Source organism: Nycticebus coucang, chromosome 2 (assembly GCF_027406575.1).
Source record: "Nycticebus coucang isolate mNycCou1 chromosome 2, mNycCou1.pri, whole genome shotgun sequence".
NCBI lineage: Eukaryota > Metazoa > Chordata > Mammalia > Primates > Lorisidae > Nycticebus > Nycticebus coucang.
The window spans coordinates 57622278-57645356 of NC_069781.1; the positions used below are offsets into that span (position 1 = coordinate 57622278).

At 37.0% G+C, this 23079-nt stretch overlaps 1 protein-coding gene across 5 annotated transcripts in view; it reads right to left on the reverse strand.

Annotated features, from left to right (window-relative positions):
• Positions 1 to 23079, reverse strand: part of FOCAD (focadhesin) — a 329244-nt gene that overhangs the window by 104890 nt on the left and 201275 nt on the right. For all 5 annotated transcript variants that reach the window (XM_053571667.1, XM_053571636.1, XM_053571657.1 and 2 more), the window contains 2 exons: positions 16054 to 16180; positions 2312 to 2497 (listed from right to left, as the gene is read on the reverse strand). In XM_053571667.1, the coding sequence (XP_053427642.1) occupies positions 2312 to 2497; positions 16054 to 16180 (313 nt within the window). The remainder of the gene's footprint in view (positions 1 to 2311; positions 2498 to 16053; positions 16181 to 23079) is intronic.

Sequence of the window (23079 nt, forward strand, 5' to 3'; positions counted from 1 at the left end):
GGCCTTGTGTATTTCTGAACATTTTCTATTATATTCTTCCATTGGTCAGTATGTCATTTCTTACACTAATACCACACTGTCAATTACTGTAGCTTTATAATAGATCTTGATATCTAGTAATGTATATCTTCCTACTTGTTGGTGATTCTTCAAAACTGCCTTGACTCTTCTTGACTTTTTGCATTTCCACACAAATTTTGGAATCAAACAATTTTCAAAACCTACTGAGATATTGAGATTGGGTTAAATCTGTATATCAATTTGGGGAGAAGTGACATTTTTATAATATGCAGCCTTTTAATCTATAAACATGGTATATATCATTACACTCATTAGGAAGTAATTTCTCTCAAAAATATTTTGTAGCTTTCAGTGTACATGTTATATACACTTTTGGTAAATTTATTCAGGTTTCTTGATATTTTTGATGCTATTACAATAGTGCATTTTTTAAATTTTCCATTTGATATGCCATATAAGAAGGAACAATTGATTTTTGTATGTTCACCTTGGTATGTAAGCAGTAACTTTACTGAATTCATTTTTTAATACTAATAATTAGTCTATAGGTTATTTTGGATTTTTTATGTATACAATCATGTCATCTGGCAAATAATGACTATTTCTTTCATTCTAATCCTTATGATGTTTTTTTCTTGTCTTATCACACTAGCTATGGTCTCAGTAGAAAACTGAATAATAGTGGCAATGATAAACTTTCTCTTCTTTTTCTAATCTCAGAAAGTCAAAGTTTCAATATTTCAGTATTAAGTACAAATATGACATGGTAACTATTCTATATCAGAATAAAAAAAGTTTTCTTCTATTCACAGTTAAATGAGAAACTTTTTTAGTATGATGAATAGATCATAAATTTTTTGAAGGCTTTTTCTGCACTACTGAGACCATTTAACAATTGTTCTGCCCTTTTTACTTAATAACATAAATTATATTGGTTTTCAAATGTTAAGTTAACCTCACCAAATTGTTATGTATTATTCTTTGTATGTGTTACTTAAGTTAATTTTCTCGTATTTTGTTTCAAATTTTTGCATCTATGTCCATGGAAAAGATTGGCCTGAAACATTCCTTTCTTGTAAAGTACTCTTAGGGTTTTGGCATTAAGATTATGCTAGTGGTCCCCTAAAAAGAATGTTTCTTTTTTTCTATTTGTTGTTACTCTTTTTTTTCTCTCTCTCTCTTTCTCTCTCTAAGATCACTGTTATTTTTCACTTAACTTTTTGGAATTCATCTGCAGGTAGGCTTTTCTTTGTTGGAAGACTGTTCATTTACAGATTCAATTTCTTTAATACATACCAAACTATTTGTATTTCTATTTCTCTTTTTGGTAAGAGAAGAGATTTTTGGTAAGTTTTATATTTTGAGGAATTTCTAAATTGTGAAAAAAATATTAGCTTAAAGTTCTTCATGATATTTATCTCTTGAATGTCATAGTATCTGAAGAAATGTTTCTGATAATCTGCATTTTCTGATTTTATTACCCAGACTTACAATAGCTTTATCAATTTTGTTAAATTTTTTTAAAGAATCAACTTTTGGCTTTACTAATTTTCTTTACTTTACATGTTTTCTATTTCTATTTTTATTATCTTTATTATTTCTTCTTTTATCCTTTAAGTTTTATTTGCTGTTTCTTTTCAAGCCTCTTGAAATAAAAGTTTAAATCATGATTATTTTTCTTTCTTCTTTTCTATTATATACATTGAATATAATCCTTTAACCGCATTTTAGCTACATCCTACAAGTTTTTATACGGCTATTCTTCATTACCATTCATTTCAAACTATTTTCTAATTTACGCTTTGATATTTTTCTCTGATCCATGGATTATAAGTACACCTTTCAATTTCAGCCTACTAGAGAGATAGTCTGGTTATCTTTTTGTTATTTCTTTCTAGCTTAATCCCACTGTCATCAGAGAACAAACTCTAAGTAACTTCAATATTTTGAAATGTATTAAAGTTTATGGTCCAAGATATGATCATCTTGGTAAATTTTTCATGTAATTACAAAGAATATGAAATGTATCATTGCAAGGTACAGTGTTCTAAATATAATAATAAAAGTTTGCTCACAGTGTTGATCTAATATTTAATGAACTTACTAAGTTTTTTAGTAGGTTATTCACTCTGCCAGCTACTGAAGAAGATATTTAATGTTTTCGCTGTTATTGTGGGTTTGTCTATTTCTTTTTTAGGTCTGTTCACTTTTGTCATGTATTTTGAAGCTGCTATTTCATGTATACCAGTTAGAATAGAGACTGTCCCTTGATACCATGCACTATCCTTACCTGCAAGGCCAGGTTTCAATCCTGGTTGCTTGTTTGTCTCATACATTTTCAGGATAAAATTAGGGATTCCTGCCACAGTCTTCCCTTGGTCTGAGCGGGTGCCTCCTTTTAGTGCAGAGTGATATATCCCACGAGGCATATTCACCATTTCTTGCTTCACAAGTGATGTAAAAAATTCCTCCAAAGCTAAGAGGATAAAAACACACCAAAAGTGAGAGTATATACAATATATTAGGAAAAAAACATTCATTTTTAATTAACATATAAAAAAATACACTCTATGGGCGGCGCCTGTGGCTCAGTGAGTAGGGCGCCGGCCCCATATGCCGAGGGTGGCGGGTTCGGACCCAGCCCCGGCCAAACTGCAACAAAAAAATAGCCGGGCGTTGTGGCAGGCGCCTGTAGTCCCAGCTGCTCGGGAGGCTGAGGCAAGAGAATCGCGTAAGCCCAAGAGCTAGAGGTTGCTGTGAGCCGTGTGACACCACGGCACTCTATCTGAGGGCAGTACAGTGAGACTCTGTCTCTACAAAAAAAAAAAAAAAAAATACACTCTATTTCTGGACTAACTTCACATGGTAAAAAGAGAACTCTTGATATCTCTTCCTTTCTTTTTTTTTTTTTTTTTTTTTTTTTTGTGGTTTTTGGCCGGGGCTGGGTTTGAACCCGCCACCTCCGGCATATGGGACCAGCGCCCTACTCACTTCTCTTTGTGTAATTTATTACCTGTAATCCCTTAGCAAGTCTCTTAATTCCACTTTCAAAATGAATCCCAAATCCATTTCTTTCTCTTTATTTTCACTGCAACTTACCTAATTTTTGTCTTCTTTCTTCCCCATATAAACTAATGTAAAAACTAGCTTCTTGGGGCTAGGCGCAGTGGCTCATGCCTATAATTCTAGAGCTCTGGGAAGCCAAGGAGGGTGGATTGCTTGAGCTCAGGAGTGTGAGACCAGCCTGAGCAAGAATGAGACCTCATCTCCAGTAAAAATAGAAAACCTAGCCGGGCATAGTAGCACCTGCCTGTAGTACCACAGTTACTCTGGAGGCTGAGGTGAGAGGATTGCTCAAACCCAGGAGTTTGAGGTTGCTGTGAGCTATAATGCCAGGGCTGCAGAGTGAGACTCTGTCTCCAAAAAAAAACTAGTTTCATGGTTCTTGGTTTCTTTTCCTCTTGACTACGCTAATAAACCTTCCTCTGCCCAAAGGGGTGGGGAACCTATGGCCTTAAAGGAACCTTGTGACCTTCTTGGCCCTTAAGAGTGAATTCACATTTTACATAACACATCCATTTATTAAAAGGGGTGCAGCAGAAAAAGATGAAGTTTTTCTTATTCCCTTTGGTGCTTAAAAAAGAATGATCTTGAAATCAAAAGGCCTCAGGTTCCCACCTATTCCACACTCCCTCCTTGCTCTGTTGAAGCCACACTTCCAAAAGGCCTGTTTCCATTCCTCAAAACACCAAGTTGACTCCTAAGTCAGGGCCACTGTATTTGCTATTCTGTCTACTTGGAATGTATTAGTCCCAGATTTTCATGCAACTGGCTTCTTCTTGTCATTTAGGTGTTTTCAAAGAGGCATTTCATGAATGTTCATCATTTAGTATCAATAATAGTACAATTAAATTAAAAATACTATTATTTTTTATTTATTATTTATCTGCTTATGTTCCTTCTAATTAAGTCCAAATCTTTAATTCTTGACATTTTACTTATTACAAAATAACACAGAAATGTGGGCTCAGAAGGCAATAGGATGAACAAACAAAATACTTGATAAAACTATAGGTTCATATTAAAATGTCATTTTCCTAAGGACCACTAGAGGTTGCCCAAAACAGAAATGAAAACAAACAAACAAACAAACAAACAAAAGCAGTAGAGCTAAACAAATCATATGGAGTGGAAAATAAAAAGAAAACCACTGCATTTGCCTCTTCTAGGAACAAAAAGCAGGGGCCTACCTAACTATACTGGAATTTCATTCTGAACAGATCCAAAAGTCTCCTTTAAATGACCACAACTAAATTAAAGATAACAAGTACTCATTAGAACATCTATTCTAGTTCTGACTAGAATAGATGTTCATCTATTAGAATAGATGAACATCTGTCCAGTTCTGACTCTATTTAGAACCCTCTTAGATGCAACGACACTTGTCCATTTAAAGCTCAAAGACCACCTACGTGGGGCATCTTCCATGTTCCCTTCCAGATCTACCCTCTACCCTTCTCAACCCTGCCCTGTGGTCTGGAAAAAAAACCTTTGAGAAATGCATCAATAGGCCCCCTTGTCCACTGGCTTCTAGTTGGCACAAAATCACAAATGAAAACAGAGCAAAGTCAGGGAATGTATTCCCCAGACACTCTCCTGCAGGACTGCTACTGGTTACCTACATCCCTCTTCTGAAGGTCCTGGCTCCCCTTAGGCAGCTCTATTTATAATACAGATGCTCTCTCTTCTCCCTCTCCTATCTCTGCAGGCAAAGGACATTAACCATGCTGAGATGACTCACCATCTCTTGGGAATTTTTCTTAACCTTGACAAACACTTGTCAATACGTCCTTTATTAAACTCTCTTCAATTATTCCATTTGAATGTATTCCACCCCCACTTTCTTGTGATGATCCTGATCACAACTTGCAGGCCCTGTCCCCCAATACCTGGCTGCACAAGGACAGGTATGACAGCTTCAAACTGAGTATGAGTGTAAACGTTTCAGAATGCAGCTAGGAAACATCTGTTTGTGAGGATAGAGGCACTAGGGTGGAAAAATAATTTCATTCTATCTCAGACAATATCCTGTACTGCGCCCCGCCCCACAAAAAAAAGGCAGAACACGTGTTTGGGACAAGTGTGTATCTGCACCGTGGACTAACTCAGCTAGGAAAATTTGTTTATTCGTCAAGATCTACAGTGAACTACAGATTCTCCAATAATAACAGCCTGGAGAATTCAAATAACAGTAACCCAGATAATAATTTAAATGAGGAAAAGAAGTCAGGAGGCTGCATACAGCTAATATATAGTGCTCCATCTTCCCACAACTACTAAACTAGCAACCAGGAATTTTTCCATTTTTTTTTTTATTGTTAAATCATAGCTGTGTACATTAGTGTAATCAAGAGGTACAATGGGCTGGTATCATATACAATCTGAAATATTCTCATCAAACTGTTCAACGTAGCCTTCATGGCATTTTCATAGTTATTATATGTAGACATTTGTATTCTGCCTTTAGTAAGTTTCACCTGTACCCATTCTGAGATGCACCATAGGTGTACCTCACCTCTTACTCTGCCTCCAACTTAACTTCCCCCTCCCTTCCCCTTCCTTGGCCCTTTTCCCATAGTCTTGTGCTATAGTTCGGTTATAGCCTTCAGGCGAAAGCTATAATTTAGCTTCATAGTGGGGCTGAGTACATTGGATACTTTTTCTTCCATTCCTGAAATACTTTGCTAAGAAGAATATGTTCCAGCTCCATCCATGTAAACATGAAAGAGGTAAAGTCTCCATCTTTCTTTAAGGCTGCATAGTATTCCATGGTATACATGTACCACAATTGGCTAGTCCATTTGTGGGTCAATGGGCACTTGGGCTTCTTCCATGACTTAGCAATTATGAATTGGGCTGCAATGAACATTCTGGTACAGATGTCTTTGTTATATTGTGATCTTTGGTCTTCTGGGTATATACATAGTAAAGGAATTATAGGATCGAATGGCAGGTCTATTTTTAGGTCTCTAAGTAAGTATTCTCCAAACATCCTTCCAGAAGGAATGTATTAGTGGGCATTCCCACCAGCAGTGTAGAAGTGTGCCCTTTTCTCCACATCCACGCCAACATCTCTGGTTTTGAGATTTTGTTATGTGGGCTACTCTTACTGGAGTTAGGTGATATCTCAAAGTAGTTTTGATTTGCATTTCTCTGATGATTAAAGATGTTGAGCTTTTTTTCATGTGTTTGTAGATCATGCGTCTGTCTTCTTTAGAGAAGTTTCTCTTCAAGTCCCTTGCCCATGCTGAGGTGGGATCATGTGTTCTTTTCTTGCTAATACGTTTCAGTTCTCTGTGGATTCTGGTTATTAGACATTTATCAGAGGTATAACCTACAAATATTTTCTCCCATTCTGTTTGCTTCTTTACTTACTATGTTCTTGGCTGTGCAGAAGCTTTTGAGTTTGATCAGGTCCCAGTAGTGTATTTTTGATACTGCTTCAATTGCCTGGGGAGTCCTCCTCATAAAATATTCACCCAGGCCGATTCCATCAAGAGTTTTCCCTGCACTTTCTTCAAGTATTTTTATGGTTTCATGTCTTAAGTTTAAATCTTTTGTCCAGTGAGAGTCTATCTTAGTTAATGGTAAAAGGTGTGGGTCCAGTTTCAATCTTCTAAAGATTGCCAGCCAGTTCACCCAGCACCATTTGTTAAATAGGGAATCTTTTCCCCACTGAATGTTTTTAATTGGCTTGTCAAAGATCAAATAAGAGTCAGTAGCTGGATCCATCTCTTGGTTCTATGTTTCAGACATCTACTTCTCTGATTTTGTGCCAATATCATGCTGTTTTAATCACTATCGATTTATAGTATAGTCTCAGGTCTGGTAGCGTGCTTCCTCCTGCTGTGTTTTTATTGCTGAGTGATGTTTTGGCAATTCGAGGTTTTTTCTGATTCCATGTAAAATGAAGTATTATTTTTTCAAGATATTTAAAATATCACAATGGAGCTTTAATAGGAATTACATTAAAATTATATATTCCTTTGGGTAGTATAGACATTTTAACAATGTTGATTCTTCCCAGCCATGAGCATGGTATGTTTTTCCATTTGTTAACATCTTTAGCTATTTCTTTTCTTAAAGTTTCATAGTTCTCATTGTACAGATCTTTCGCGTCCTGTGTTAGGTATACTCCCAAATATTTCATCTTCTTTGGCACTACTGTGAAAGGAATAGAGTCTTGACTTCTTTTTTGGCTTGGCTATTGTTGATATATATAAAGGCTACAGATTTATGGGTGTTGATTTTGTAGCCTGAGACATTGCTGTATTCCTTGATCACTTTTAAAAGTTTTGTAGTAGAATCCCTAGTGTTTTCCAGATAGACGATCATATCATCTGCGAAGAGTGAAAGTTTTATCTCTTCTGACCCTATGTGGATACACTTGATCGCCTTTTCTTCCCTAATTGCAATGGCTAAAACTTCCATTACAATGTTAAAGAGCAATGGAGACAATGGGCAACCTTGTCTGGATCCTGATGTAAGTGGAAATGATTTCAGTTTAACTCCATTCAATATGATTTTGGCTGTGGGTTTGCTGTAGGTGGTCTCTATTAGTTTAAGAAATGTCCCTTCTATACCAATTTTCTTAAGTGTTCTGATCATGAAGGGATGCTGGATATTATCAAAAGCTTTTTCTGCAACAATTGAGACAATCATATAGTCTTTGTTTTTTAATTTGTTTATGTGCTGAATTATATTTATAGATTTACATATATAGAACCAGCCTTGAGACCCTGGGATAAAGCCCACTTGGTCATGATGTATAATTTGTTTGATGTGTTGTTGGATTCTGTTTGTTAGAATCTTATTATTTTTGCATCAATATTCATTAGTGATATTCGTCTATAATTTTCTTTTCTTGTTGGGTCTTTCCCTGGTTTGGGGATGAAGGTGATGTTTGCTTCATAGAATGTGTTGGGTAATATTCCTTCTTTTCCTATATTTTGGAAGTGGTTTAGAAATATAGGCACTAGTTCTTCTTTAAAGGTTTGGTAGAATTCTGACATAAAGCCATCTGGTCCTGGCTTTTCTTTTTAGGGAGATTTTATATAGTTGATGCTATTTCAGAACTTGATATAGGCCTGCTCAACATTTCCAGTTCATTCTGGCTAAGTCTTGGTAGGTGGCATGCTTCCAGGTATTGGTCGATTTCTTTCAGATTTTCATATTTCTGAGAGTAGAGTTTCTTGTAGTATTCATTAAGGATTTTTTGAATTTCTAAGGGGTCTTTTGTTATTTCATAGTTACCATTTCTGATTGACAAAATTAGAGATTTTACCCTTTTTTTCCTGGTTAGGTTGGCCAAAGGTTTATGTATTTTATTGATCTTTTCAAAAAACCAACTTTTGGATGTATTGATCTGTTGTATAATTCTTTTGTTTTCAATTTAATTTAATTCTGCTCTGATTCTTGTTATTTCTGTTCTTCTGCTGGGTTTGGGGTTGGAGTGTTCTTCCTTCTCTAGTTGCTTGAGATGTCCCATTAAGTTATTAACTTCCTCTCTTTCCATTTTCTTGAGGAAGGCTTGCAGTGCTATAAATTTCCCTCTTAGGACTGCCTTTGCAGTATCCCAGAGGTTCTGGTAATTCGTGTCTTGATTGTTGTTTTGTTCCAAAAATTTGGTGATTTCCTTCTTAATCTCGTCTTTAACCCATCTATCCTTCAGCATAAGGTTGTTTAGCTTCCATGTTTTTGTATGGGTATGCAGGTTCCTGTTGTTAGTGATTTCAACTTATATTCCATGATGGTCTGAGAAGATGAAAGGAATAATTTCTATTTTTTTAAATTTGCCGAGGTTAGATTTGTGGTCTAGGATGTGGTCGATTTTGGAGTATGTTCCGTGGGCTTATGAGAAGAATGTGTATTCAGTTTTGTTGGGATGAAATGTTCTGTAGATGTCTGTTAAGTCCAGATGTTGAATGGTTAAGTTTAAATCTAAAATTTCTTTGTTTAGCTTCTTTTTGGAGGATCTATCCAGCACTGCTAAAGGGGTGTTAAAATCTCCAACTACTATGGAACTGGAGGAAATCAAGTTGCTCACGTCTGTTAGAGTTTCTCTTATAAATTGAGGTGCATTCTGGTTGGGTGCATAAATATTAATAATTGAAATCTCATCATATTGAGTATTACCTTTAACAAATATGAAGTGTCCATCCTTATCCTTCCTTATTTTGGTTGGTTTAAAGCCTATTGTGTCTACGAATAGGATTGCAACACTCGCTTTTTTTTGCTTTCCATTTGCCTGGAGTAGAGATGACTATCCCTTCACCTTGAGTCTATATTTGTCTTTTAAGGTAGATGTGATTCTTGTATGCAGCAGATATCTGATTGAGTTTTTGTATCCAGTCAGCCAACCTGTGCCTCTTTAGAGGACAATTTAAACCATTCACATTAATTGAGAATAAGGATAAGCCTTTTGAGAGTCTGGTGGACATTTTTAATCCTTTTGTGACTATGGAAGTTGGAATTTGATCAAAATTTTCTGGGTGGGTTGACTTTTATGGTCGAGGATTACTCTGGTCTTAATGGAAGATAAGTCTGAGAATCTCATGGAGAGCTGGTTTAGTTATGCCAAATTTCTTCAACATGTGAATGTCACTGAAGTATTTAATTTCTCCATCATAAATGAAACTCAGTTTAGCTGGATACAGGATCCTGGGTTGAAAGTTATTTTGTTTTAGGAGATCAAAAGTTGATGACCGTCCTCTTCTAGCTTGAAAGGTTTCAGCAGTTATTCTAATTTTTTTGCCCTTGTAGGTGATGGTTTTCTTCCATCTGGCAGCTTTCAGAATTTTCTCCTTCATATTAACTTTAGTGAAATTGATTATGATGAGTCTGGGGGATGTCTTACCTGGGTTGAGTCATGCTGGAGTTCTGAAACTGTCTGCTATCTGAATTTCAGAATCTCTTGGCATGTCTGGGAAGTGCTCCTTTATAAGCTCATGGAAAAGAGACTCTGTGCCTTGTGAAGCCACTTTGTAGCTTTTGGGGATCCCTTTAAGATGAATATTATTTTCTTTGAATCATCCCAGAGCTCTCTGAGAGAGTGATCTGTTTTTGCCCTCCATTTCTCTTCCTCTTTGAGAGTTTGGGAGCTTTGTGTTTAATGTCAGAAATCCTTTCTTCTGCTTGCTCCATTCTGTTACTGAGGGATTCTACTGTGTTTCTCAGATCTTTGAGGGCTGCAACTTCTTGTCTCAATGTGTCAAAATCTTTGGTCATTTGGTCTTTGAATTCATTGAGTTCTTGAGACATCTTTGGGGTTACTTCTTAGAATTCTAATTCGATCTTATTTGCTATCCAGATTCTGAATTCGATTTCTGACATCTCAGCTATTTGTTTGTGCATGGGATCTTGTGCTGTGTCTGCCCCATTGATCCTTGGGGGAGTTGATCTACTCTGATTATTCATGCTGCCAGAGTTTTTCTGTTTATTTTGCCTCATGATTGTTTTTCACCATTGCCTCTGGCCGTCCTCAGAGTTGGGGAGGTGTCTCTCCAAGATTAGGCCCCAGTGGTATCACTCTACTGTTGCTGGATTTTTGTAGGGAGTGGCCCTGTGTAGTTTCTCTGGGGCTGCCCCAGGTAGGGAGTCTGGTTGTGGAAGTAGCTCCAGGGTGTGACAAACCTGGATCCAGCAACGGGGCAGGAGCTGGTGCGCATGGTTCTGGGAGTGCCTGGCGCCCAGTGACTTTGGCACAGAGAGCCCAAGGCTCCAGCAGTCTCTGGCTAGGAGAAGGGCTCTGCGCAGAGGCAGGGAGGGCTCCGGAGGGCATACGGCTACCAGAGTCCCTGGCCAGATGAGAGTGCTGGTGTGGAGGCAGGGAGGATTCAGGAGGGAGGACGCAGGGTTACACGGCTCCCGCAGTTCCTGGTCAGGGCATGCAGCAGCCCAGCAGGTGTGGGTCGTGGATCAGAGTTCGTGGCGCTGCTCTTACAGAGGTCCGGGTGGCAGCAAGCCCAGGAGTTTGAGGTTTTTTTTTTTTTTTTAATTTTTTTATTAAATCATAACTGTATACAATGATATGATTATGGGGCATCATACACTCACTTCATAAACCATTTGACACATTTTTATCACAGTGGTTAACATAGCCTTTCCGGCGTTATCTCAGTTACTGTGCCAAAACATTTACATTCTACATTTACCAAGTTTCGCAAATACCCCTGTAATATGCACCACAGGTGTGATCCCACCGATTCCCCTCCCTCTACCCACCCTCCCCCTTTTCCCACTTCCCCCTATTGTTAAGTTGTAGCTGGGTTATAGCTTTCATGTGAGAGTCCCAAATTAGTTTCATAGTAGGGCTGTGTACATTGGGTACTTTTTCTTCCATTCTTGGGATACTTTACTAAGAAGAATATGTTCCAGCTCCATCCATGTAAACATGAAAGAGGTAAAGTCTCCATCTTTCTTTAAGGCTGCATAGTATTCCATGGTATACATATACCACAATTTATTAATCCATTCGTGGATCGATGGGCACTTGGGCTTTATCCATGACTTAGCTATTATGAATTGGGCTGCAATAAACATTCTGGTACAAATATCTTTGTTATGTTGTGATTTTTGGTCTTCTGGGTATATGCCCAGCAGAGGAATTACAGGATTGAATGGCAGATCTATTTTTAGATCTCTGAGTGTTCTCCATATATCTTTCCAAAAGGAAAAAAGGAATGTATTAATTTGCATTCCCACCAGCAGTGCAGAAGTGTTCCCTTTTCTCCGCATCCACGCCAAGATGGCGGACTGAAGCCAGCTTTCAACAAAGGCTCCCGTCCAGAAGGAGAGTTAAGGGACAGGAGTTTAGTAAGTATCCTGGTGGACTTGAGCCTCACCAAGAGAGAAGGCTGAAGAACGCACATCAACACCGCTGAGTTTGAGGTTTGCTATGAGCTGTGACGCCACGGCATTGTACCCAGGGCAACAGCCCGAGGCTCAAGTGTGCCAAAACTGGTCTCACTCTGCCCTGAAGACCACAACCAAACACTATTAGCTCCATCCAGCTCAGCAGCTCAGTCTGGGACCCTAGACAATGCCCAAAGTTCTCCGCACTCCTGCTCAAGCTTTCCCCAAAGGCAGTTCAACTGAGTGCCAAGTCCAAAAATACCAAAACAGTTCACAGGTAAGGTCTTTCCGGTTTGCTGCTTGTACTTATGGCTGCAGGTGGGATTAGGTCGATTGGACACATGCAACCACTTGCCAGTTTTCCACTGTTTTTTTCCTCCTCTTGGGGTCCAGAAGTCCTTTGCTGACTCCCTGTATCCTCAAAGGGATGATTATAGGCAAATCCCACCAGTGAGAGATGCCTGGAGTCTTATCTCCCCAGACTCTTCATTATTTTTAAACCTTGCCCTAGCCTCTCCCCTACAGATGACCAGGTGAAAATTTTAAAAGATGATGAAATTTTGTAGAACAAAGGGAATCAGATCAAAATGTTTTAAATATTTTCCGTGGCAATTGCAAAAAGAAAAAAAAAAAAACTAATGGGACTTAATTAAACTAAAAAGCTTCTGTACAGCTATGAAAACAACAACCAAAGCAAACAGATAACTTTCAGAATGGGAACTGATATTTGCATATTATGAATTGGACAAAAACTTGATAACTAGGATCTATAGATAATTCAAATTAATCAACAAAAAAGACCCAATAAGCTCATATAACACTGGGTAAGAGACATGAATAGAATCTTCTCTAAAGATGATAGACGAATGGCTAACAAACACATGAAAAAATGCTCATCGTCCCTAATCTTCAGAGAAATGCAAATTAAAAACTACCCTGAGACATCACCTAACCCCAGTGAGAATGGCCTACATCACAAAGTCTCAAAGCTGCAGATGCTGGTGTGGATGTGGACAGAAGGGAATACTTTTACACTGCTGATAGGACATCAAACTAATACAACCTTTTTGGAAGGAAGTATGGAGAACCTTCAAAGAACTCAAATTAGATCTCCAATTTGATCCTGCAATCCCATTACCTAGGCATCTACCCAGAAGAAAGAAAATCTTTTTTATCATAAGGACATTTGCACTAGACTATTTATTGCAGCTCAATTTACAATCTCTAAAATGTGGAAACATCCTAAATGTCCACCAACCCAGGAATGGATTAATAAGCTGTGGTATATGAATACCATGGAATACTATTCAGCCATTAAAAAGATGGAGACTCTACCTCTTTTGTATTAACTTGAATGGAGGAGGAACACCTTCTTCTTAGTAAAACATCACAAGAATGGAGAAGCAAGAATCTAATGTACTCAATTCTAATATGAAGGCAGTAGATGAGCTAACACAGGGGATGGGGTAGGGGAATGAAGTAGCAGGGAGATGGGAGGGGAAAGGGGGTAGGGGTCGGGGTGTATGGCACACCTCTTGGGGGCAGGACACAAGTATAAGAGGGACTTTAACAAATGCAATGAGTGTAACCTAATTCTTTATATGCTCAATGAATCCCAAACAATGAAAATAAATAAATGAAAAAATTTTTAAATAACCCAAATGTCCTTCAACAAATGAATGGATAAACAAACTGTGACATATTACAATGGAACACAACACAGCAATAAAAAATAACAAGCAACTGATACTGGCAGCTATTTGAATAGATCTCAAGGATCATAATTTTGAAAGACAGAACCCCAAATGTTGAAATTCCAAAAGATCACAACCCCTACAGTGTAAAATTCGTAACATCTAAAATCTCCAAAATGACCATCCTAAAAGATTAAAATCCCAAACATTTCCTGAAGGCAATCCTGGGAAAGAGATTAGTATTTCCAGCTGTATACAAGATAGTCATAATAGATAGAACCATTACCTTGCTATTGTCTTTATTTGGAAATTTAAGTATGGTTTAAGGAATGTATATGGGTGCCAAGTTCACAAAGGGGTAGATCTGTGGACTTAATTTTAGGTGTCAACTTGACTGAATTAAGAAATACCTAGAAACCTGACAAGGCATTATTTTGAGTATGTCTATGAGGGTTGCTCCAGAGATCAGTATGGAGTCTGCATGAATCAGGTGGGGAAGATCTGCCCTCAGTATTGGTGGGCACCATCCAATTGGTCAGGTACCCAGAGAAAACAAATACAAAAGGCAAATTGGTCTCTGAGTGCTGAGACAGATTTTTCTTCTGCTGCCTTGGGCCTCAGAACTCCAGGCTCACCAACTTATACCAGCAGCTCCCAGAGTGCTCAGGCCTCTGGACCTGGACTGAGCTACACGACATGGCATCCCAGCATTTCCAGCTTGCAGATGGCCTGTCATGAGACTTCTCAGCCACCATCACCGTGTTAGCCATCTCCCTTAATAAATCCCCTCTCATATACCTATATCCATATCCTATTGGTTTTCTCTCTCAGGAGAACCCAGACTAATGTAAGATTTGGCATTGGGGAAGTCAAGTATCTTTCCTTCCTACTGTATTCCTTACAACACAATGGAAAAGATGTGAAGTTATTTCCTCATAAAAGGCTGTGATATGTGTATGAAGCTACTTAATAGTAAAAGACAAAAGTTTAAAAACTAATTATTATTGATGCTGCAAAAGTAAAAAATCACTTAATTGCAATGGACTTTCAAATGTACAGCACTGAATAATTTGGCAGGGGAGATTTCTTGTGTTTTGGCCTATGCTGTCACTTCTATTGTCTATAAAACCCTCACTGCACTTATATTTGGGGAATGGTTGCAGCCTACAAATTCTGTTAGTATATGCTATTCATTTGAATAAGGGTGACTCTAGACTCTGCGGAGCCATGAAGTAGCAAGTAGTGAAGAACAGAAGAGAATAGTGAACAAGCCTTTGAGGTTTCTTCTAGACATTAGGATAAAAGAAAAGGTGAACTCTGTCTAAGTTGACTATTCAGTGTTCCCTAATGAAAGGAAGCAGCGATTTGTAACAGGAACTTTGTCTAGAAATAGATATCATACATTTAGCTGAATTTCCTAGGAATTTCCTTGTGGGACAAAACCAAGAAAAAAAATACTTTCAACATTTCAGGCTAGTATGATCAAGGTGAGATGGTATTTCTCACTTTCACTAAACTTCATTTATAAAAATTAAAGTTTTACATCTATGAATATTCAAGGCAGAATTCAAATAGAACAAAGTAAAACATTGTCTAATACTGAAAAGCTACTTAATCACAATGGATCTCTAGAGGAACATTGTAATAATTTTTTAATAATTAGGAAATAAAATAATGTAAGTTCCAAGTCATAGCCCACAATCAAACGAATTTCTCAGTTGGAATCACCTGGAATCACCATATACTTGGTAGGACATAGGGCAACAGGGGTGGAGGGGTGAATTTGTGTATATTTCTATACACAACATCCACATAGAATAATTATGTGGATTATAATTACATGTTAAAAATATATAAATATATGTTAGGATAATTTTTAAAAGCTAACAACCCTGTAAACATTATATCAATGCTCAATGACCATTCAATTTTATTCATCTCTTAAAAACATAGAACTCTCAAATAGATGAATCAGTAACATTTTTGGAATAACTCTATGGAAAGAATAAATGTATAATGATGAAACTACCCAGTAAACTCCTAAGTAGTCTAATGACCTTTTCCCTTAGCTTATGTAATATAATGAAGAAGCATTACCTAAATCACTAACCAAGAGTTCTGGTAAAAATTTGTCTTATAGAATAAATTTAGCTTTTGAAATGAATTTTAATTGTCAGTGAAAACAGTTGTTTAGTTTTCCAGTTCAATTCTACTTAAGTGTAATGTTTGTTGGTGTGTTTTAAACACCACACTACCTTGAGCAGTCTCTATAGAACAGACATTTAACGTTTTGGTTAAATGTTAAGTACTTAAGAAAATAAGTACTTAAAACTAACTATAGAATGTATTCAGCACAAAAGAACACAATCAGACAGAAAAACATCATGGAAAAATACTAGCCTCCCTATTACCAAATGAGAGTTACCTGGTAAAACCAAAGGCGCAGTGAGTGACAATAGCTTGAGATAGCATGAGCCAGGAACTGAAAGGTCCACGTCCTCCCCATCCACGTCTTCATCTGGATCATCAGGAATGGGGACTTCTGGTCTTATCTGAAATAACAAGTGATAAGATTATATAGACAGGATGACACAACCACAGTACGTAAAGTCTTTTCTTTGTCTGTTTCATGTCAAGATTTTAAACTTGTATTAGATTCCATTACTCTATAATGTCGAAAGACCATTAAAATTAATTTTTAAAAATCTATTAATTTTTCTGGTTAACTAAATGGTAGACTCTAGTCATCTTATCAGAAACAATCTTAGATCCATTTAAAAAACTAATGTTAATACAATAAGAAAATCCCCATAAGTTAGCATAAGCCATGATTATTATAGTCAATAATAATACAATATATACAATAAAATGCAAACACTGACATATTCAATATACTGAACTCTTATGGCTTATAATTAAATATTTGCCTTGTCTGAATGCTTTTTTTTAAAATTTGTGATTCTAGCCATACTATGACAAAGTTTAAAATCTTCCAGCAGAGTATATAGTAGAGATTAGGGAACAATAGAATGCTTTTGCTTTAGTGACTTTTTTTTCTTTAGACTTGGCAGTTTGTTGCTTGAAATATAAAGACACTAAAATCTGTAATTGGTAGCTATACTTTATTGTGTCTAATTTACATTTTGAAGATATTGTGGTTGCTTTAGTTATGTTTATTTGAACCCAAAATAAAAAATGCAAAATGATTTACCACTATTATACTTTCCACAGATATAACTGTTAAGCAATTAATTAAATTTTTAATACCTTCAATGACACTCCATCGTAATGCCCACATGGAGATAATTAAGCCTTAGGGAAGGAAATCAAAAATATATAAAAGTGGTTTCTATAACCATAAAGTGCCAGAACCCACTCATTACCATTAGCCTGTCTCCCAGAGTTATTTTTAGAAATAATTAACAATTCCTGCAGACTGCCTTCTTCATAGGTCCCCAAAGCACTGTTCCATTTAGGGACTACACTGAGTCAGGGTGCTTGCAGGGGGATTAAAGCAAACAAAGAGGAAATGCTTCTCTTAAGTATAATAATCTTAACTCCAATGAAGGCTTTCAACCATAGCTAGTGTTCTTTTTATTTGTGCAGGAGAAGTGAAAACAACCTGACTATTCGAGTGCCTTCCAAGCCAGGATTTAATTCTGATTCAATATTAAGTATCTAATTCTCAGAGGGCTGAACCAGCTGTCCTTACAGAGATAACTAGCTACTAAGTATGCTCCAGATAGGGCAGGACGGCATTCCTTGACATCACCGCATACCAGAGACCCCCAGCGTGTTTGTAAATCTTTTGGTTCTGACAAGCAAGGCTTTCCAGGTATATCTAGGCTACATGCACATTTGAAATTTTCTAAGTTTACTATCATGAGTTGTCTTAGAGACCATCCTAGTGGCCTAAAAGTCTTGAAAAAGAAGTTGGTCCTGAGTCCCTCTGTCTTGCTTCCTGACATTTTACACATAATTCCTTGGGAAAACAACATGTCCTGGCAATGTCACTCCTAGATATATAAACAAGAGAAATGAAAATATATAAACAGGCTCAGCACCCGTAGCACAGTGGTTACGGCGCTGGCCACATACACCGAGAATGGCGGGTTCGAACTCAGCCTGGGCCAGCTAAACAATGACAACTGCAACAAAAAAATAGCCAGGTGTTGTGGCGGATGCCTATAGTCCCAGCTACTTGGGTGGCTAAGGCAAGAGAATGGCTTAAGCCCAAGAGTTGGAGGTTGCTGTGAGGTTGGCATGAGGGACACCACGGCACTCTACCGAGGGTGACTTAATGAGACTCTGTCTCAAAAAAAAAAAAAAAAAAAGAAAAGAAAAGAAAAAGGAAATACATAAACATATGACAACTGGCACATGAAAATTCATAGTAGCATTATTTATAATAGTTCCAAAACGGAAGGGACCCAAATGTCTACCCACTGAAGGAAGGTATGAACAAAATGTAGTATGTCTGTACTATGGAATAGTATTCAGCCATAAAAAGGGATAAAGTACAGAAACATGCTACATGTGAAAGAACCTTGAAAACACTATGCTAAGCAAAGGAAGCCAGTCACAAAACATTACATCCTATATGCTTCTATTTGTGGGGAAGGTCCAAAATAGGCAAATTTATAGAGACAGAAAGTAGATTAGTGGTTGTGTAGGTTAGGTCTGCAGGAGGGAAAGGGGTAAATGAGAACTGACTGCTGATAGACTTTCTTTTAGAGGAAAAAAATTAGGAAATTAGATTGCGGTTGCTCTGTAATTGGTTGCATAATTCTTTGAATATACCAAAATCACTGGATTGTATTTCCTTTTTATTTATTTTTTTGAGATAGAGTCTCACTCTGTAGCCCCGAGAAGAGTGCCATGGCATCAGCCTAGCTCACAGCAACCACTAACTCCTGGGCTCCTAGTGATCCTCCTGCCTCAACCTCCAGAGTAGCTGGGCCTATACACATGCACCACAACACCCCAGCAATCAAAATACTCTCCTTCAGAAAGAAACGCCCAGCTGATTTTTCTCGCTCTTGCTCAGGGTGGTCTAGAACTCCTGACCTCAAGGGATCCTCCTGCCCCAGCCTCCCCGAGTATTAGGATTACAGGCATGGGCCACCACACCAATCCATAAATCGTTTACTTTAAGTGGGAGAATTATATGTTATTAAAGTTACTGAAAAAGAAAGAAAGGAGATGAGGAGGAGCAAGAGATGAAAGTAGGCAGAGAGGCAGGCAGAAGAGAAGAACTACTATCACCCCCAGAGGGGCCATAAACTGGAGTCTAAACTTTGCCAAATGACCAAATGTTTCCAGAATTATTCAGTATAAAGGGAATATGGTCATTTTTGCACACATTTTATTCTATCCAATCTTTCCGCCCAGTCAACTTAATTATTTAATATGAGTCACAACACCAGGGCCATCAAAATTTCTAAGCCACTGAAGAAAGAGTTACCAGGTTGAGGATAAAGAAAATTGATCTACCCATCTATGTTAAATTGTCTTATTTCACATTCACATGACTAAGTTCCCGTACTAATTTATCTGCTATGCAGTAAGTAGCATATGTCTGCATCTCAGTGTGCATAAATTTTAGCAAAAAAATTACCAATGTACTATAATGAAAGTGCAGATGATATACTATATGTATTTATAATGAATGGTATGCTGACTCCTTCCATTTTGTTTCCTCCAAGATGAGCTGATTCTTCCGCACAAATTAGTGCTTATTATTCAATCTTGGTTCCATTACATTTCCCTCTTCCTTCACTCACCTCTTAGAAGTTCTGCTTTCCTTGGGCTAACACGAGTCTTTCTCCATGGTTTGTGTGCAATAATTTAATAAGCTCAATATAAGTACAACTATGGAGAACTGAGGCAAGTCAGATGAAACAATACCTGTTAAACTTATACAGTTTTGGCAATTCTATTACATTAGCTGCTAAAAAAACCAGGAATAATTCTGTGCGTTTACATATACACATAGGCATAAACGTTTAAAACACACAATACCACTACATGGCAAACAACACCCTTCTAATTATAGCTAAGCTTTGTTGAAAAAACGTACAGGGAAAATCAACTATAAAATAGCAAATTACAGCTCAGCACCTGTAGCACAGTGGTTATGGGGCCAGTCACATGCACCGAGGCTGGCGGGTTTGAGCCCAGCCGGGCCAACTGAACAACAATGACAACGGCTACAGGAAAACAGATGGGCATTGTGTTGGGCGCCTGTAGTCCCAGCTACTTGGGAGGCTGAGGCAAGAGAATAGCTTAAGTCCAGGAGTTTGGAGTTGCTGTGAGCTGTGATATCACAGCTCTCTACAGAGGGCAGCATAGTGAGACTCTATCTCAAAAAAAAAAAAAAAAGCAAATTACTCATAAAAACCTATTTCATATTGAATAGAGATGCTCCTTGACTCACAATAGGGCTATGTCCCAATAAACCCACAGTAAGCAGAAAATATTATTAAGTTAAAAATTCATTTAATACACCTAAATACCAAACATCATAACTTTGCCTGGCCTACATTAAACGTGCTCAAAACATTTATATTCACCCACAGTTGGGCAAAATCATCTGGTAACACAGAATACTGTAGTAGAGAATCTGTTGTTTGCCCTTGTGATCATAAATGGCTGATATAGAGCTGGGGCTCACTGCCATTGCTCCACATTGTAAGAGAGTATTGTACCACATTATCAGTAGACTGGGAAGAGATCAAAATTCAAAATTTGAAGCAGAGTGCCTACCGAATGTGTATTGCTTTAGCACCATCATAAAGTTGAAAAATCCTAACTTCACCCATCATAAGTCAGAGACTATCTGTACTGAAAAGCTTATCCTACAAAATGCCTCCTCGTGGTTTCTGAGCCAGATAACCTTTCACCCACCTTTTTGTATGTGTAACCTATGAAAATCTAAGAGTCTGTGCATAAACAGGGGATTTTATTTGGAACATGTCAAGATTCTGAATAAATTCAGTTAAAAGAAGAAACAGCTTCTGATGAATGCAGTGACATTCACTTTAAGTCAAAGCCAAATTGGTTATGCCATATTTATACCAACCCTGAATGCATAATGAATTCTTTTATATTATGTCTAAAATTAACTCCAGAAATCAACAAAACAATTTACCATAAGATCTCTATAAAGTTTAATTTTTAAATAGCTGAATATTTTTTAATGAAGAAAGAAAGAAAAGTCAGTATCTTCTACCTAAACGTTTATACATTACTGATTCTTGTACCAAAAAAAAAAAAAAAAAAAAAAATTCTCTATAGGGATTTTTTGTTTGTTTGTTTGCTTTTTTCTTTTTTTGAGGGTGGTGCTAAAGAAGGCAGGGGAGAAATTTAAATAGCTAAGAAGAACAGAAGAAATAAATATAAAAGGGGAAAGTCATTCTTACTTTTCAACATTAAAATCAACAAGTCCTCAAAGATGTACCCCCACATTTTTTAACCAATTTTAGATTTGCATGCTTTAAGTGATTAACAAAGTTATTGTTGGAAACCAACAAAATATAATACATTCATTCAGCATCCCCGGGTCGTAAGACAGGGACTAGCACTTAGGATAGATAAAATCAACAATAAATAATTATTAAACCAATGCAAGTGTTAAGTGTCCAGCCTACAGAATTTCCCAATGGCTAGAAAGATGCAATCAATTTGGAATCCAATTCCCTACCTCATATAGTGTGTCATTCAGCTCTACTATCTACTGACATTTCCATCTAACCCTAGATGTACTGTTTCATTAAACCCTAACTTTTGTGATTTCTGCTACTCCTTACTACTTTTGTTCTACAGCCTGTTCACTTTCAACAAGTTATACAGCATAAATTGATTTTCAACAATCAAAAAGAAATGTTTCTTAATTCAATTTTTAAAAAAGTAGTACTTACAAAAGCAGCTGAATTATAATTCACAAAAGTAGCCATGTTTGTAAGGATGTATTAATTACACCTTTTTTTTTATAAGTTCTACTTGAAATTCACCATGGGTGCAAAAGTTTATTACACAAGTTTCCAAAGAACATGGATGTACTTTAACTGAAAAAAAAAAAAAAAAAAAAAAAAAATGTATGTATAACCTTACGTCTTGTGAGCAAGCCAGTTGCCCTTGGTGTAGAATATACAATCTTTGTCTTTTTTTTTCTGATCAACATAATTTAAGTGTGCTGTGGAAGCTTAATTATAGGTTCACGTGTGCTATGAGATTAAAAAAAAGGTTGAAAAGTACTAATTTTTGGAAAGTATAAAGAACCATTTTTGAATATTCAGGGATCAGAAGGCATAGAAGAGTTCAATTAAGGAAATCGCTAGCATTTGATTGAGTATAGCACTTAACTGAGTACAAACTCTAACAAACATAATCAGAAACTGAATACAAGCCAAAAGTCAGAAAAAAATATAAACTTGTCAATATTTAAAGAGGGAGAGACTAAGTGTTAAGAGTATACAAGAGTTATTTAATGAAAGCTATTACTCTAGCTCGAATATTTTAGGAATAATAGCTTAAAATAAAGGTAATTTTTATGCTGTGATCCAAATGAGCAATGGCTTACTTAAAATAATAATAAAAGTTAAATCTCCAGATACTGTAGCTAATCTATTGATAGATGTTTGCATATCAATTTTTTTTAAGAGATAGAGTTTCACTCTGTGGCACAGGCTGGAGTGCAATGAAATGATCATAGTTCTCTGCAACCCTGAACTCCTGGGTTTCAGTGATCCTCCCACCTCAGCCTCCTGAGTAGTTAGGACTACAGGTGCACATACCCAGTTAATCTTTTTTTTTTATTGTTTTTTAGAGATGGGGCAGAGGCTGGTATCAAACTCCTGGCCTCAAGGAATCCACCTTTCCCAAGTGCTGGGATTACAGTCATGACCCACCACACCCAGGTCAGTAGATGAAATTTATACATAGATTTTTTTTTTTCATTTTTCATTTTTCAAGTGGCAATTAAGTATTGCTAGTCATCATAGTGGAGCCTCAAGTCCATCCTTTCTAATTGCATGCATCATAAAACATATCTATTTAAGCCTTCCCAACTGTGTTCACTGCATGACAAGCCAATCAATCTGTCTTTAAAAATCTTTGATAACATAGGAAATTCTGCCTGACTTAAGATTTGGTTTCACAAGAGCCTATCTTCAGTTCACTTCATATGGTGGCTCTAATTCAACTAAGTAAACAGAAGTTTCCCTGGTTCTTACGGGCATCTAATCAAACTCAATCCAGAAGAAAAGCCAAACCCATTTTAATACCTGAGGATCCCATGAAATTCACAGCAAATCTTCATGGAATTTGAGACCTAAGACAGATTCTGGGTAATGTTACACATCACTTCATCTAACAACATCTGCCTTACACTCCAGAAGCATTCAATAAACATCTGTATGCATTTGAATTAGTAATGGCACTAAATATGAAA